The following is a 15457-nucleotide window of genomic DNA, read 5'->3' as shown; positions in this document are numbered from 1 at the left end:
GAATCCAGGCCCTGCAGTGCCTAGCTCCACTCCTATTCCCCAGGCGCTCTCTTTTGATGACTTCTGTAACCGTAATAGCCTTGGTTTCATGCATGTTAACATTAGAAGCCTCCTCCCTAAGTTTGTTTTATTCACTGCTTTAGCACACTCTGCCAACCCGGATGTCCTAGCCGTGTCTGAATCCTGGCTTAGGAAGACCACCAAAAACTCTGAAATCTCCATCCCTAACTACAACATTTTCAGACAAGATAGAACGACCAAAGTGGGCGGTGTTGCAATCTACTGCAGAGATAGCCTGCAGAGTTCTGTCCTACTATCCAGGTCTGTACCCAAACAATTTGAAATTCTACTTTTAAAAATCCACCTCTCTAAAAACAAGTCTCTCACCGCTGCCGCCTGCTATAGACCACCCTCTTCCCCCAGCTGTGCTCTGGACACCATATGTGAACTGATTGCCCCCCATCTACCTTCAGAGCTCGTGCTGCTAGGTGACCTAAACTGGGACATGCTTAACACCCCAGCCATCCTACAATCTAAACTTGATGCCCTCAATCTCACACAAATTATCAATGAACCTACCAGGTACTACCCCAAAGCCGTCAACACGGGCACCATCATAGATATCATCCTAACAAACTTGCCCTCTAAATACACCTCTGCTGTTTTCAACCAAGATCTCAGCGATCACTGCCTCATTGCCTGCATCCGTAATGGGTCAGCGGTCAAACGACCTCCACTCATCACTGTCAAACGCTCCCTGAAACACTTCAGCGACCAGGCCTTTCTAATCGACCTGGCCCGGGTATTCTGGAAGGATATTGACCTCATCCCGTCAGTAGAGGATGCCTGGTTATTTAAATAAAATGCCTTCCTCACCATCTTAAATAAGCATGCCCCATTCAAGAAATGTAGAACCAGGAACAGATATAGCCCTTGGTTCTCTCCAGACCTGACTGCCCTTAACCAACACCAAAACATCCTATGGCGTTCTGTATTATCATCGAACAGCCCCTCTGATATGCAACTTTTCAGGGAAGTTAGAAATCAATATACACAGGCAGTTAGAAAAGCCAAGGCTAGCTTTTTCAAGCAGAAATTTGCTTCCTGCAACACAAACTCAAAAAAGTTCTGGGACACTGTAAAGTCCTTGGAGAATAAGAACACCTCCTCCCAGCTGCCCACTGCACTGAGGATAGGAAACTCTGTCACCACCGATAAATCCACTATAATTGAGAATTTCAATAAGCATTTTTCTACGGCTGGCCATGCTTTCCACCTGGCCACCCCTACCCCGGTCAACAGCACTGCACCCCACACAGCAACTCGCCCAAGCCTTCCCCATTTCTCCTTCTCCCAAATCCAGTCAGCTGATGTTCTGAAAGAGCTGCAAAATCTGGACCCCTACAAATCAGCCGGGCTAGACAATCTGGACCCTTTCTTTCTAAAACTGTCTGCCGAAATTGTTGCAACCCCTATTACTAGCCTGTTCAACCTCTCTTTCATGTCGTCTGAGATTCCCAAAGATTGGAAAGCAGCTGTGGTCATCCCCCTCTTCAAAGGGGGGGACACTCTTGACCCAAACTGCTACAGACCTATATCTATCCTACCCTGCCTTTCTAAGGTCTTCGAAAGCCAAGTCAACAAACAGATTACCGACCATTTCGATTCCCACCGCACCTTCTCCGCTATGCAGTCTGGTTTCAGAGCTGGTCACGGGTGCACCTCAGCCACACTCAAGGTCCTAAACGATATCTTAACCGCCATCAATAAGAAACATTACTGTGCAGCCGTATTCATTGACCTGGCCAAGGCTTTCGACTTTGTCAATCACCACATCCTCATCGGCAGACTCGATAGCCTTGGTTTCTCAAATGATTGCCTCGCCTGGTTCACCAACTACTTCTCTGATAGAGTTCAGTGTGTCAAATCGGAGGGCCTGTTGTCCGGGCCTCTGGCAGTCTCTATGGGGGTGCCACAGGGTTCAATTCTTGGGCCGACTCTCTTCTCTGTATACATCAATGATGTCGCTCTTGCTGCTGGTGAGTCTCTGATCAACCTCTACGCAGACGACACCATTCTGTATACTCCTGCCCTTCTTTGGACACTTAACAACCATCCAGATGAGCTTCAATGCCATACAACTCTCCTTCCGTGGCCTCCAACTGCTCTTAAATACAAGTAAAACTAAATGCATGCTATTCAACCGATCGCTGCCTGCTCCTGCCCGCGTGTCCAGCATCACTACTCTGGACGGTTCTGACTTACAATATGTGGACAACTACAAATACCTGGGTGTCTGGTTAGACTGATGTGAGTCTGGAAGGAGAGTTTACAAACATCTCCAATCCAAAGATAAATCTAGAATTGGCTTCCTATTTCGCAACAAAGCATCCTTCACTCATGCTACCAAACATACCCTCGTAAAACTGACCATCTTACCGATCCTCGACTTCGTCGATGTAATTTACAAAATAGCCTCCAATACCCTACTCAACAAATTGGAGGCAGTCTATCACAGTGCCATCCGTTTTGTCACCAAAGCCCCATATACTACCCACCACTGTGACCTGTACGCTCTCGTTGGCTGCCCCTCGCTTCATACTCGTCGCAAAACCCACTGGCTCCAGGTCATCTACAAGACCCTGCTAGGTAAAGTCCCCCCTTATCTCAGCTCACTGGTCACCATAGCAGCACCCACCTGTAGCACGTGCTCCAGCAGGTACAGTGGGGCAAAAAAGTATTTAGTCAGTATCTCAAATGGTTAGTCATGTTGTTAAGTATCTTGCTAGCCAGAGAAATGTTGAGCAACATTAGCAAACTTAACAAATATTTGAGTTTATGAAATTAGCTGGCTAATAAAGTCAGACAGCTAGCTAACGTTACAACATCAGACGAGCTAACGTTAGTAACCTAACCAATCCGCTATAGTAACTGGTATAGACTACTTGCCGTTCCTCAAGTTATAACGCGTTAGTTGATTACTGGACCCTGGCAATCTGTGAAATGTTAACTAGCTAACGAACTAACTATCTGTGAACTGATGTTTTCCCTCTAAAGTATGTAGTTAATTTTCAGAATGAGAGAATTAGAAATTGAGTTAAGTGTTTACTGAGTATAACATACTTTTACAATCGCCAATATTTTAATATAATTTTTAAGACAAATTAGGCTGGCAGGTTCTCTGGCCCAACCTCCAGTACAGTAGGTGGTGATAATACACTATTAACGTTGGATACCAACTTTCAATAAACCCCACTGAAAAATACGTTTACTTATATAAAATATGGTGGATCGAGTTCACTCAGGCTCTGTTTTCCATTGAAAACCATTGGGGGAAAATGATCAGTAATGATCTACTTAACTCATGGACTTTCATTGAACCAGAAAAAAACGGGACTCCCTAAAAACACCCCACTTCAATTTAAGTGACTTCGTAGCAGGTTAGTAAAGCATTTTCATAACCTGCTACATTAATTATCCTAACCTGCTGCGTAAAGTCGTAGCTGTATAGAAGTGGCGTGTTTAAGAGTCCCAAAAAAACAAACAGCGAATGGGATGTCTCGCTTCCTCTTCTGTCTCTGCTCTGTCGATACTCGATTGCTCTAGCCTGTAACTGAACGCAACAAAACCAGACAAAGCGGAAGTTGCTGCCCTGCTATTAAAGATGGTAGCCAGTTAAGAGTCGAGCTAGTAGCTTTCAAGCAAGATATTCATCTCAATATAAAACAATACAGCGCCGTAGAAAAGGACCATTAGTCGCAACTGACGAGATACAGCCTACCTGCCTTTCCACGTGGAAGAAAACGGGGGACAGAGACTTGCTAACTACGTAGTTGGCTTTTCTACAAGGAATCTGGTCAGTTGGCTAGCTTTTGTTCAACAACAGCTTTAGCCGGATTTATGTTTTTGTACCTTCATGAACGAGGAATGTTTACAGTCTAATTATGACGATAATGTTACAAATTCTAGTTTTGTGAGGTCCAAACAAACCCGGCAGTTTGTGAGTATGACACGGAAGTTTATGCACAACTAGTCGTCGGTTAAGGTATATATTTGTAAAACCTTTAACGTTAGCTGGTCTGATATTGCTCCGTTTTAAAATATAAATAGCTCAAATGAACCATAACGTTATTTTTTCTTCATGTCGATACCTTTTAAACGACGTTAGGAATTGCTCCAAAAATAATACCGGAGGAAGTTTTGTAGATGATTAGGTTGCGGCCATGTTGATGGCGTCATTAGTCGGCCTGAGTTCAGTTATTTACGTCGGGCGAATGTATGGAAGCGTTTAGCTGCCAAAACTCAATTGGAATTGCAAATGGACAAATGATAAATCAATATCATGTTTGCAATTCCTTTTCCTACCTGGGTATGCATTTCCTAAATTGATATTTTCATGGTTGAGTATGCATATTGTCTGCCAATTTACAAAATAAATAGCGAAGTGTGTTTGATATTTAAGTTCCATGGTACTATCCAGTACAACACTGATACATTTAAAATGTAAATGCTTAAATGACAAATCATTTGTCATGTTTGCCATTTAATTTCCTTGTTGTGATAGCATGAATTGTGACAAAAAGAAAAATGATTCTCAATTGACAATGCTTTTCCATACTCTGTGGTTTAAGACTGATCATTAGAATTTTGACGATCAAATTCGATAAATCAATTGCAATGCTTCATTTTGCTATTTTGTTTCCTCATGAAGTGTTATCGTTTTCGATCTGTGCTGATTGTCAAACACTGAAGATGTGTCAGGAAAAGTGCAGTATTATCATAAGGAGACTTATACTTGGAATATGGAGGGGGAAAAGAGAGGCAGGAGGTTTGAGAGGGAGGGTGAGCTTGAGTTGGTTAAAAATGGTGGGGAAAAGGGAGATGGTTTGTTAAAGAAGAATGATAGAAAGTGTAAGCAGAGTGAGCTGAAGACCGGAGGAGAAATGGAAGTGAATGAGGGCGTAGTATCAGAGGTGGTCGGTGTGGTGAAGTTCTCGGAGCACGAGGCTTGCACCGGGGGTCAGGATAACGATGAGTCTGTGATAGTAGGAGTGAAGTTTTTGGAAGAAGTGGACTCTTGCCTTTTGGCTGATCCATTTGTAATTTCAGGGTGGGTGCAAACAGAGTTGGGTGCTGTGGAATCGGTGAAGGTAACCGGAAGTGGTCTTGTGATAATTGTTGTTTCTGCTGGTGCTCCGCGTTAAATGAATGGGGGCAAGAAATGTGATTTTTTTTGCGCTCAAGAAAAGGGCGCCATTAGGCCTCCCGAGTGGCGCAGGGGTCTAAGGCATCGCAGTGCTAGCTGCATCACTATAGGTCCTGGTTCGATACCGGGCTCCGGCTGCGACTGGGAGACCCATGAGGCAGCGCACAATTGACCCAGCGTCGTTAGGGGGAGTGTCGTCCGGGTTAGGGGGAGGGTCGTCCGGGTTAGGGGGAGGGTCGTCCGGGTTAGGGGGAGGGTTTGGCCGTCCGTTTGCTTTATCATCAATCGAGATAGGCAACAGCAGTAAACATCAATGGATCATGTAATTTCAGATACTTGAGGGTAGCCTCGCGACATCTCACTACAAATGGCACATGCTGTTTACATGGCTAGCTAGCTACATGCCAAATGGATCTGGCTACCTTCACATCTGAAAATACATGATCCATTGATGTTTACTGATCATGAAAAGCATGCCGTTACTTGCTGTATAACTCTGATAGAGATACATGTGGAATAATCAGAAATGTGTAGTTCTGACTAGGCGCTTAAAAGAGGTCATGATATTAAAACCAACATTTATTTAACAATCCCCTGAAAACGGCACGTAGTTGTCAAGGGTTTTAGTGGAGCTGGGGGTCCCCTTGCCCCACAGCAGCCAAATGGAATCGTTCTGTACCGTATTGTGATGTTTTATTGATAACAAACTATCCTCAATAGGATCTTCTGACTGGGGGAGTGTTTAAGAGGCCTGACACTTGCTGTAAACATTAACACACATCGCTTGCTGGTAACATTAACAATACTTGCTGTAAACATTAACACTACTTGCTGTAAACATTAACACTTCATGTTACATCGCTTGTTGACTGAGGGTTCCCACACGGCTGTGTCTTCATGTTACATCGCTTGTTGACTGAGGGTTCCCACACGGCCGTGTCTTCATGTTACATCGCTTGTTGACTGAGGGTTCCCACACGGCCGTGTCTTCATGTTACATCGCTTGTTGACTGAGGGTTCCCACATGGCCGTGTCTTCATGTTACATCGCTTGTTGACTGAGGGTTCCCACACGGCCGTGTCTTCGTGTTACATCGCTTGTTGACTGAGGGTTCCCACACGGCCGTGTCTTCGTGTTACATCGCTTGTTGACTGAGGGTTCCCACACGGCCGTGTCTTCGTGTTACATCGCTTGTTGACTGAGGGTTCCCACGCGGCCGTGTCTTCATGTTACATCGCTTGTTGACTGAAGACATAGGTGGCCACCTGTGTTAACCCTTTCACACGTACCATCACACGGGTGTGATCGTTCTACAGTGGTCCCTGAAGCGTACGATCACACCCGTGTGATTAGAACACTCATTTAGAACGCTCGTTTAGAACGGCCAGTTTCGAATGACGCAACAATCAGCGTTTGAGCTGGCCACACTTTTTTCAGAAACTATTTACACAAACACAGTCCTTACAAAGTTATGTCCAGAATGTGAGCAGTTTATTTTTTGGATTCAATGTTCAGATATTCACAGAAGTATATATAGCATAACACAATCATCCTAACCGGGAAAATGTAGGCTACAATAGTCCTAGCGCTAACTGAGGAAAGATTGACCCAACACAAGCAGTCATATTTTCTAACTCTAGGCTGACATAAACTACAATATGAATTAGCTAATAGCAATTACTATGTATAATTAATCACATCACGGGTGAGCTCACCATTGATCGAAATAATTAGGTAAAACACTTTATAGAAATCGAAAGTAATCCGATGATTAGTTTCAGCGCGCAGCCATGCATTTTTCCTCACAGAAACCGAAGATAATAAGAGAAGACGAGATGAGTTTGGTCTGTTTATAGTATGCATGTTGAAGGGGTGTGTCATCTACCGTCGTTCACATCCCACCATTCATTTCCGGAAGTCCTCAAAGAATTTGTGAACTCTTACTCACCTCATTTTGTTATAACATCTTTGGTCAAACAGACGATTACGTGAAACCCAGAATGCATTGTATGTCAACAAACATGGCTACACAGCTGGAATTAGCTTAGCTCATCATAATCAGTACAACCTTCAAAAAAATTATTTTACACACATAATATGTGCCCATTACAATCTGTGCAAGAATCGGAATGCATGATTTGTCACCTAGAATTGAAAACGTGAATAAAACCGTAAATACACAAATAATTGCCACACGAAACATTTTCTGATAGTGATTTATTGATACAAGTGGCGCGTGCCGGTAGTCAAACACGTACCCTCTCACTCTGAGCCATTCCTCTGAGCCATTCAGTGTTGTTGTTTATGTATGTAGCTAGTGAGCTAAGCTGTAGCATTAGCAATGTCTTTCAAAAGGAGACAACTCACAAATGTGGAAATTCTGGAGATTTTTTTAAATTCTGACAATGAGTCTGAGTATGAAAGTCAGGAATCAGATTCTGACAGTGACAGTGAGGAGCTGCCCTCCAACCTTGTAGCCATTGAGAACCCTGAATCTGAATTTCCCTTGTCCACTGACGAAGTACCAGTTCCCTTTGAAGATGCTGGTGGTGATGGAGGCAGACCGACAGTGGATGAAGTACAGGAGTTCTGTGGTAGCTGGAAGGCCACCAGTAATTTCACCCCTCCTGGCCCTGCTGTTTGCTTTGACGAGTCCCAGTCTGGAGTGCAACGCCCCTTGCCATTTCCAACTGAGGCAGAGTGCTTCAAGTTGTTTCTGACAGAGGAGCTGGTGGGAGACATAGTAGAGGAGACCAATCGCTATGCCTTGGAGCTACAGGAGAAGAGAGAGCCAGGAGTGAGGGGGAAACTCGCTAAATGGGTGACAACCACAATTAGTGAAATGTATACCTTCCTGGTGACAGTCCTCCTCATGGGGATAGTAAAGAAGAACTCCCTAAGAGAATACTGGAGCACAGATCCTATGTTTGCAACTCCCTTCTTTGCCACCCTCTTTTCCCAAGACCGCTTCCTAGTTCTGCTGCGATGCCTGCATTTCGTCAACAATGCTACTGCCATCTTAAGTGACCCGTTATACAAAATAAGAAATGTTCTAACCAGCCTGACATCAGCATTTGGTCGGGTCTTTGTGCCATACAAGGACCTATGCATTGATGAGTCCCTGATGTTATGGAAAGGTAGGCTGGCGTTCCGTCAATATATTCCCTCCAAAAGGCACAGGTTTGGAGTCAAGTTCTTTGTCATGTGCGACGTGAAGACAGGATTTGTCCAGGATATTATAGTTTACACAGGGTCCACCACTGACATCAAACATTATGAGGGGCTTGGGGTGTCCGGGTCCGTAGTGATGACCATGCTGGCTCCTCATCTCGGCAAGGGACACACTTTGTACGTGGACAATTGGTACAGCAGTCCCACACTCTTCCAGCATCTGCTCTCCAACAGCACAGGGGCCTGTGGCACAGTCAGGTCGAACAGGAAGGGGATGCCAGTATTCGGATGCAGGAAGATGCAGAGAGGGGAGGTGGAGTTCCAGGAGAATGGTCAACAGCTGGCAGTAAAGTGGCATGACAAAAGAGATGTCCATGTCCTCTCCACTGTCCATACAGCAACCATGTCGGCCACAGGGAAGGTGGATCACCTGACTGGAGAGAGAAAGATCAAACCAGATTGTGTGCTCGACTATAACCTCAAAATGGGGGCAGTGGATAAGGCAGACATGATAAACAGCTTTGTGGAATGCACTCGGAAAACAACCAAGTGGTACAAGAAGATATTTTTCCATCTGATCGACACTGCTGCCCTCAATGGCAGCATAGTTCACCGCCAACTAACAGGTGAGTTGATTACTGAACAAGCTATTTTTGTAATTGGATGTACAGTTCACATACAAATCCATTATGCAATTATAGTGACAATATCTCACCCACCAACCCACTGCCTCATCATCCTCTAACTTTCTTCATCCTCCCCACTCCCTCTTAGGTAAAGTAATTACCTACCAAAAATACAGAGAGAACCTAATGAGAGAGCTGCTGGAGGAGCACCACACCCCTCGGCGCCCATCCACTGGGGGTCGTCCTGCTGTAAACAATCCCCTACGCCTTACTGCACGGCATTTTCCCTGCAAAGTCCCTCAAACTGCTGCTCAAGGTAGTCGCACAAGGAGGCACTGCAAAGTCTGCCTGTCTGGCACCAGGAGAAGTAAGCAGAGGAAGATGACAAAATACATGTGTTTAGCTTGTGATACACCTCTATGTATTTCACCATGCTTTGAGGAGTATCACATGCTCAAGCATTATTGAGCACATCTGCAGCAATAAGTGACTGACTGCCATGATACTATGCCTTCAGAGGTGGTGGGGGGGTGGAAATGCAGTTGTTGTTCAGTCACTGCATGAATATTAAATATGGGTTATGCATTTTCAGTTTTTTGTCCTCTAGTATGTTGTTGAACCAACTACCAATACTGCAATAAAATAGACGACTATTACATATTGGCATATGTGTTTTCTTGCTGTCTTTTCATCCAGTAAGACTGTTAAGGAGTGTACGTTAGCATACAAAAGCTGTCCTCATTCTTCTGCTCCAAAGATGTCCAGCTCCAGTTATGATATTGGCAAATAATGTTTGTGGTTTCTGAAAGTACAGAAGAAAGAGGAATTATTAATTAGAATACAATATAAGGATATAGCAATAAAACAATACTACAAAGAAGTAACATAATAAACACTGCTATAAAAAATAGTTTATTGCATTAAGAAACTAACTTTTGAGCTCCACAGGGGGGCAAGGCAGGGCAGAACAGAGCTATGCTGAATAGACCAAATAAACAAACCATGGTCATATTTTTTATTTTATTTAACTAGGCAAGTAATTTAAAAACAAATTATTATTTACAATGATGGCCTACACCGGCCAAACTCGGACAACGCTGGGCCAATCGTGCGCTGTCCTATGGGACTCCCAATCACAGCCAGTTGTGATACAGCCTGGATTTGAACCAGGGTGTCTGTAATGACGCCTCTAGCACTGAGATGCAGTGCCATAGACCGCTGCGCCACTCGGGAGTCATAAAGTCAGGGTAGCTTCAAAATACAACACAAGCTAATAGTTCTCTGACGCAACTAGCACTGTTTTACAGAGCTAATAGAATAATGTAGCTACATAAGCACGATTGACTATAACACCATAAAGGTTATAAAATGTGTAACGTTACCTCACGTGTCCGCGGTTATAAGGAATATATTATGATCCATACATACAGTGAGCTACAGCAGAAACTATTATAACGTAATAAGGCACTTACTTTGATAGAAACGCAGCCTGGATTTGAACCAGGGAGTCTGTAGTGACGCCTGTAGCACTGATGTGCTGTGCCTTTGACCGCTGCGTCACTTGGGAGTCATAAGGCCATGTAGCTTCAAAATACAACACAAGATAGTACTTCTGACGCAATTAGCATTGTTTTACAGAGCTAATAGAATAATGTAGCTACATAAGCACGATTGACTATAACACCATAAAGGTTATAAAATGAGTAACGTTACCTCACGTGTCCGCGGTTATAAAGAATATACACAAATATATTACGCTCCATACATACAGTACGCTACAATAGAAACGACATACAGAAACTATTACAACGTAATAATGCACTTACTTTGATAGAAACGCACACATTTCCAAAGTTATTATTATTAACGAAAACAATGACTGCAATGAGGGCAACAGATAGAAAATGTGAACACGTGTGCAGATCATGTTCTGACGGGAGATGAGCAAATGTCTGCAGACGTGAACTGCACAAACAATTGGGAAGTGCTTGGGGGAATTTTGTCCGTGTCAGAAATGTCCCAAAAATGTAATTGTCCGCAAAAGTAAAAATTACTATTTTTATGTGAATGAATGAGGAGGCGGAACACACCTAAATTCAAACTGTTTTTAGAAAATAATTTGAAATTGAAGTTGAAACAGCCTATAAATATAAACAGGCTGCGTGCTTTGGTTTGAGGGCAGCGCGGATAAAATGTACTGTTACGTATCAATCACATTCTGGAATGGAGAGAACATTCTAACATCACGTGCATAAAAAAACTCACGCTGGGGCGACCGTTAGAGATATTTGGAACTCACGCATGAAAGGGTTAATTAGCTGTCTAACGTGCTCTGAACACCTGTGTTAATTAGCTGTCTAACGTGCTCTGAACACCTGTGTTAATTAGCTGTCTAACGTGCTCTGAACACCTGTGTTAATTAGCTGTCTAACGTGCTCTGAACACCTGTGTTAATTAGCTGTCTAACGTGCTCTGAACACCTGTGTTAATTAGCTGGGGAGGAAGTGTAGTTCAGCTGGAGGCACAAACAGCGTATGGATCTGTGACAAACTGCTACAGGAAGTGTAGCATTTTTTATTTGAAAGATTCTTTCTCGCTGATTAGAAGTAGTTGAATTAGCTGATGAGAAGAGAACACTGGTAAATAATCATATTACACTGTCAATACTGTGTTGTAATGTATCATTCTTCTATTACAGGTGTATGGACTTCCTGCTGTCTTCTTCTACTACAGGTCATCTAAAGTGTATGGACTTCCTGCTGTCTTCTACTACAGGTCATCTAAAGTGTATGGACTTCCTGCTGTCTTCTTCTACTACAGGTCATCTAAAGTGTATGGACTTCCTGCTGTCTTCTTTTATTATAGGCCATCTAACGTGTATGGACTTCCTGCTGTCTTCTTCTACTACAGGTCATCTAAAGTGTATGGACTTCCTGCTGTCTTCTACTACAGGTCATCTAAAGTGTATGGACTTCCTGCTGTCTTGCCATTTACTGCATTGTTGTTGTTCCCAACAGCAGGACAACATGAGTGGAGAGAAGGAGACTTTGTTGGATGAAATCGAACATAGTTTAAACTGTCTAACCAAGGACAATTTACTTTACCTGTGTGAACGCTGTGGAATAGATGGCTCCCAAGTTAAAGGAAAGAACCATCGCTCGTTGCGCCGTAAAATCTTGGAGGAAATGTGGGTAAATGCAGATTCGGTCAAATCGGAGGAGCAGGGAATGTCTTGGTTACTCCGACTGAAAGATGACATCAGAAAGATACAGGAAGAATCTACTGTGTCACCCATGAGTCACAGCCAGTCTGATGATGATGCTACAGACTGTGATGAAGAATGGGACATGGAAAACAAGGATTGGTTTCTTAGCAACGGGCTGGAGGCAGCTCCAGAGGACCACACCCCAGAGCAGAGGCAGAGGGGTGTGAGTATTTCCCAGAAAGTCTCAGCAGTATTTCCTTGATTCCTCTCATTCTCTGGACCTCATGTTATAAATTCATTGGAGGAGAAAGGCCAAGGAGGAAGCTCAGGTAGTCTCCTTAATGCATTTTATATTTGGAGGTCCAGAGAATGAGAGGAATCACGGAAATACTGCTGAGACTTTTGAGGATTCTAAATTCCTTGACCAGTAGGAGAGTGTTTCCTTCCTGATTTTATACTGGCTCTCTTTTTTGTGGTTTTCAGGACACGTCTCTACCACCCGCCTCCCCTCTCCCCGAGTCCCCAGGTCCTGCCTCTCCCGCTAGCACATTACTACTGGGTTTGAAGAGGGTGTCTGTGCGGCTGGTTGACTGCAGGAAAACACTGGAGCTGAGTGGAACTACGAGAGTAGGAGGAGAAGAGAAGGGATATGGAGATTCAGATTCGATGTCATCAAGTAGGAACAATGGTGTGTATTAGACTACAATCTGCTTCTGTAACAGTTCATTGATGGATCAATATTTATTTATTGAGCCATATTTGCTAAACGTAACTATTCAGTGTTGTATAGCAGCTCATCTGTGTTGGATGGGGAAGATACTTCAACACTAGGTCATTGTGAAATACTTTGGTACATGTGAGGAACCTTAACTTCATGTCTTTGTTTCACAGGGGACAACCCTAACTGTCGCTCGCTCAGTGGGAAGGACTTATCATCTGGGAAGGCTCCAGGGTTGAAAGTGATCCAGCGACCTTATAGCTGTGATGTATGTGAGAAGAGTTTCACTCAATCAGGAAACCTACGACGGCACCAAAGAGTACACACAGGAGAGAGACCATATGTCTGTCCTATATGTGGAAAGAGTTTCCGTATGTCAGGAACACTGACTAGACACAAGAGAACACACACAGGAGAGAAACCATATGGCTGTCCTATATGTGGAAAGCGTTTCCGTACATCAGGACAATTGACTATACACAAGCGAACACACACTGGAGAGAAACCTTATAGCTGCGATCAATGTGGGAAGAGTTTTACTCAAGCTTGTTCCCTGACTGAACACAAGCGAACACACACTGGCGTGATGTTCCACTGCTCAGACTGTGAGAAGAGCTTCCCTACATCAGTGAAGTTGAAACGGCACCAGCAAACGCACACAGGAGAGAAACCTTATCGCTGTGATCAATGTGGGAAGAGTTTTGCGAGAGCTTATTCCCTGACTGAACACAAGCTAACACACACAGGAGAGAAACCATTTGTCTGTGATCAATGTGGGAAGAGATTTACTAACTCAGGAACACTGACTTTACATAAGCCAACACACACTGGAGAGAAACCTCGTAGCTGTGCTATATACAGCTGTAAGCACTGTGAGTGGAGTTTTGCTCATTCAGAAGACCTAGCAAGACACCACCAGAGAAAACACATGTGGGAGGGTATTCATGTCTGTGATCAATGTGGGAAGAGTTTTGCTAGTTCTGGAGACCTGAATATACACAAGCGTATACACACAGGCGAGAAACAATATGTCTGTGATCAGTGTGGAAAGAGTTTTTCTAGTTCGGGAAACCTGAATATACACAAGCGTATACACACAGGCGAGAAACCATATGTCTGTGATCAATGTGGGAAGAGCTTTGCTTCATCGGGATTCCTGACTAAACACAAGCATATACACACCGGAGAGAAACCTTACAGTTGTGAACAGTGTGAGAAGAGATACATTTCCAAAGGAGAGTTGAGAACCCACCAGCTTGTACACCCCAGAGAGAACTCTCTTTTCCTGTGCGATCGATGTGGGAAGAGCTTCACACACATGGGATCCCTGAATGTACACATGCGTAGGCACACAGGAGAGAAACCCTACCGCTGCGATCAATGTGGGAAGAGCTTTATTCAGCCAGTAGAATTGAAAATGCACCAACGAGTGCACACTGGAGAGAAACCCTACAGCTGTGATCTATGCAGGAAGAGATTCGCTCAGTCAGGACTGCTGACTGTACACAAGAGAACACACACTGGAGAGAAACGTTATAAATGTGACATATGTGGGAAGAGATTTGCTCAGTCAGGAAACCTGAAGAGTCATCAGAAAACCCACACAGGCGGAGAGAGAACCCGCACAGGCGGAGAGAGAACCCGCACAGGCGGAGAGAGAACCCGCACAGGCGGAGAGAGAACCCGCACAGGCGGAGAGAGAACCCGCACAGGTGGAGAGAGAAGTCATTCAGACAGAGGACTGAATCACCTCCACACCTCCATCCTCTCAGGCATCAGTTCTCAGGATCCCTCTGTCGACTCTGGGCAAACATCACAGGATCCCTCTGTCGACTCTGGGCAAACATCACAGGATCCCTCTGTCGACTCTGGGCAAACATCACAGGATCCCTCTGTCGACTCTGGGTAAACATCACAGGATCCCTCTGTAGACTCTGGGTAAAATAGCCCACTTTGTATTCCATATACAGTGTACATTGCATGGAGGCGGCAGAGGACGAAGTGCTGCTGGATATGTATGACACAGTCCCCCTCAAGTAATATTGGTTAGTATTTTGTTACAATACGAATATCCGTAAGTGATTTTAATATGCGTTTGTGCCTGACCATGTCCACCGGGAATGTTTATTGGTGGCTATGTTTTGTTTTAAAGTGGCCATGTTTTAAATTACTAGCCTAGAATATATTGCCTTATGAGACTTTTGTCCATAGAGGGACACCATTATCAAGTTTCCTGCAGATTCGGTCATTCGGTTGCAGAGGAGTAACGTTTTAAGGGTTTTTCACTCAATTCAAAGTGGCAGAAAATCCATCATGGCGGCCCTTATGGTTCTCTGAGGCACATGTGTTCCTTTTTTTTTTTACCCCTTTTTCTCCCCAATTTTGTGGTATCCAATTGGTAGTCGTTACAGTCTTGTCTCATTGCTGCAACTCCCGTACGGACTCGGGAGAGGCGAAGATCGAGAGCCATGCGTCCTCCGAAACACAACTCAACCTAGCCGCACTGCTTCTTGACACAACGCACATCCAAC

The 15457-nt window shown here is 44.1% G+C and overlaps 1 protein-coding gene and 1 long non-coding RNA gene across 3 annotated transcripts; one reads left to right on the top strand and one right to left on the bottom strand.

The window, feature by feature from the left end:
* The first annotated feature begins 3682 nt into the window (after positions 1-3682).
* LOC120035253 (zinc finger protein 708-like) lies at positions 3683-15319 on the top strand. The gene is made up of 4 exons (XM_038982045.1): positions 3683-3856; positions 11702-12431; positions 12692-12896; positions 13100-15319. The coding sequence occupies exons 2-4, from the start codon at positions 11706-11708 to the stop codon at positions 14833-14835; spliced, it is 2667 nt and encodes an 888-aa protein (XP_038837973.1). The 5' UTR covers positions 3683-3856; positions 11702-11705; the 3' UTR covers positions 14836-15319.
* Positions 8553-10525, bottom strand: LOC120035267. Of its 2 annotated transcripts, XR_005474133.1 has the most exons (4): positions 10476-10525; positions 9661-9805; positions 9169-9351; positions 8553-8811 (listed from the first exon to the last, which is right to left on the bottom strand). It is a non-coding gene; the product is annotated as an uncharacterized LOC120035267 (long non-coding RNA). The 2 variants fall into 2 exon arrangements; XR_005474132.1 differs by having other exon boundaries at positions 9169-9805.
* Positions 15320-15457: the final 138 nt, after the last annotated feature.

The sequence above is a fragment of the Salvelinus namaycush genome, unplaced genomic scaffold, assembly GCF_016432855.1.
Source record: "Salvelinus namaycush isolate Seneca unplaced genomic scaffold, SaNama_1.0 Scaffold10, whole genome shotgun sequence".
In the NCBI taxonomy this organism is placed as follows: domain Eukaryota; kingdom Metazoa; phylum Chordata; class Actinopteri; order Salmoniformes; family Salmonidae; genus Salvelinus; species Salvelinus namaycush.
Note: the sequence above shows the minus strand (reverse complement) of the source record. Positions and strands in the feature narration are given on the sequence as shown.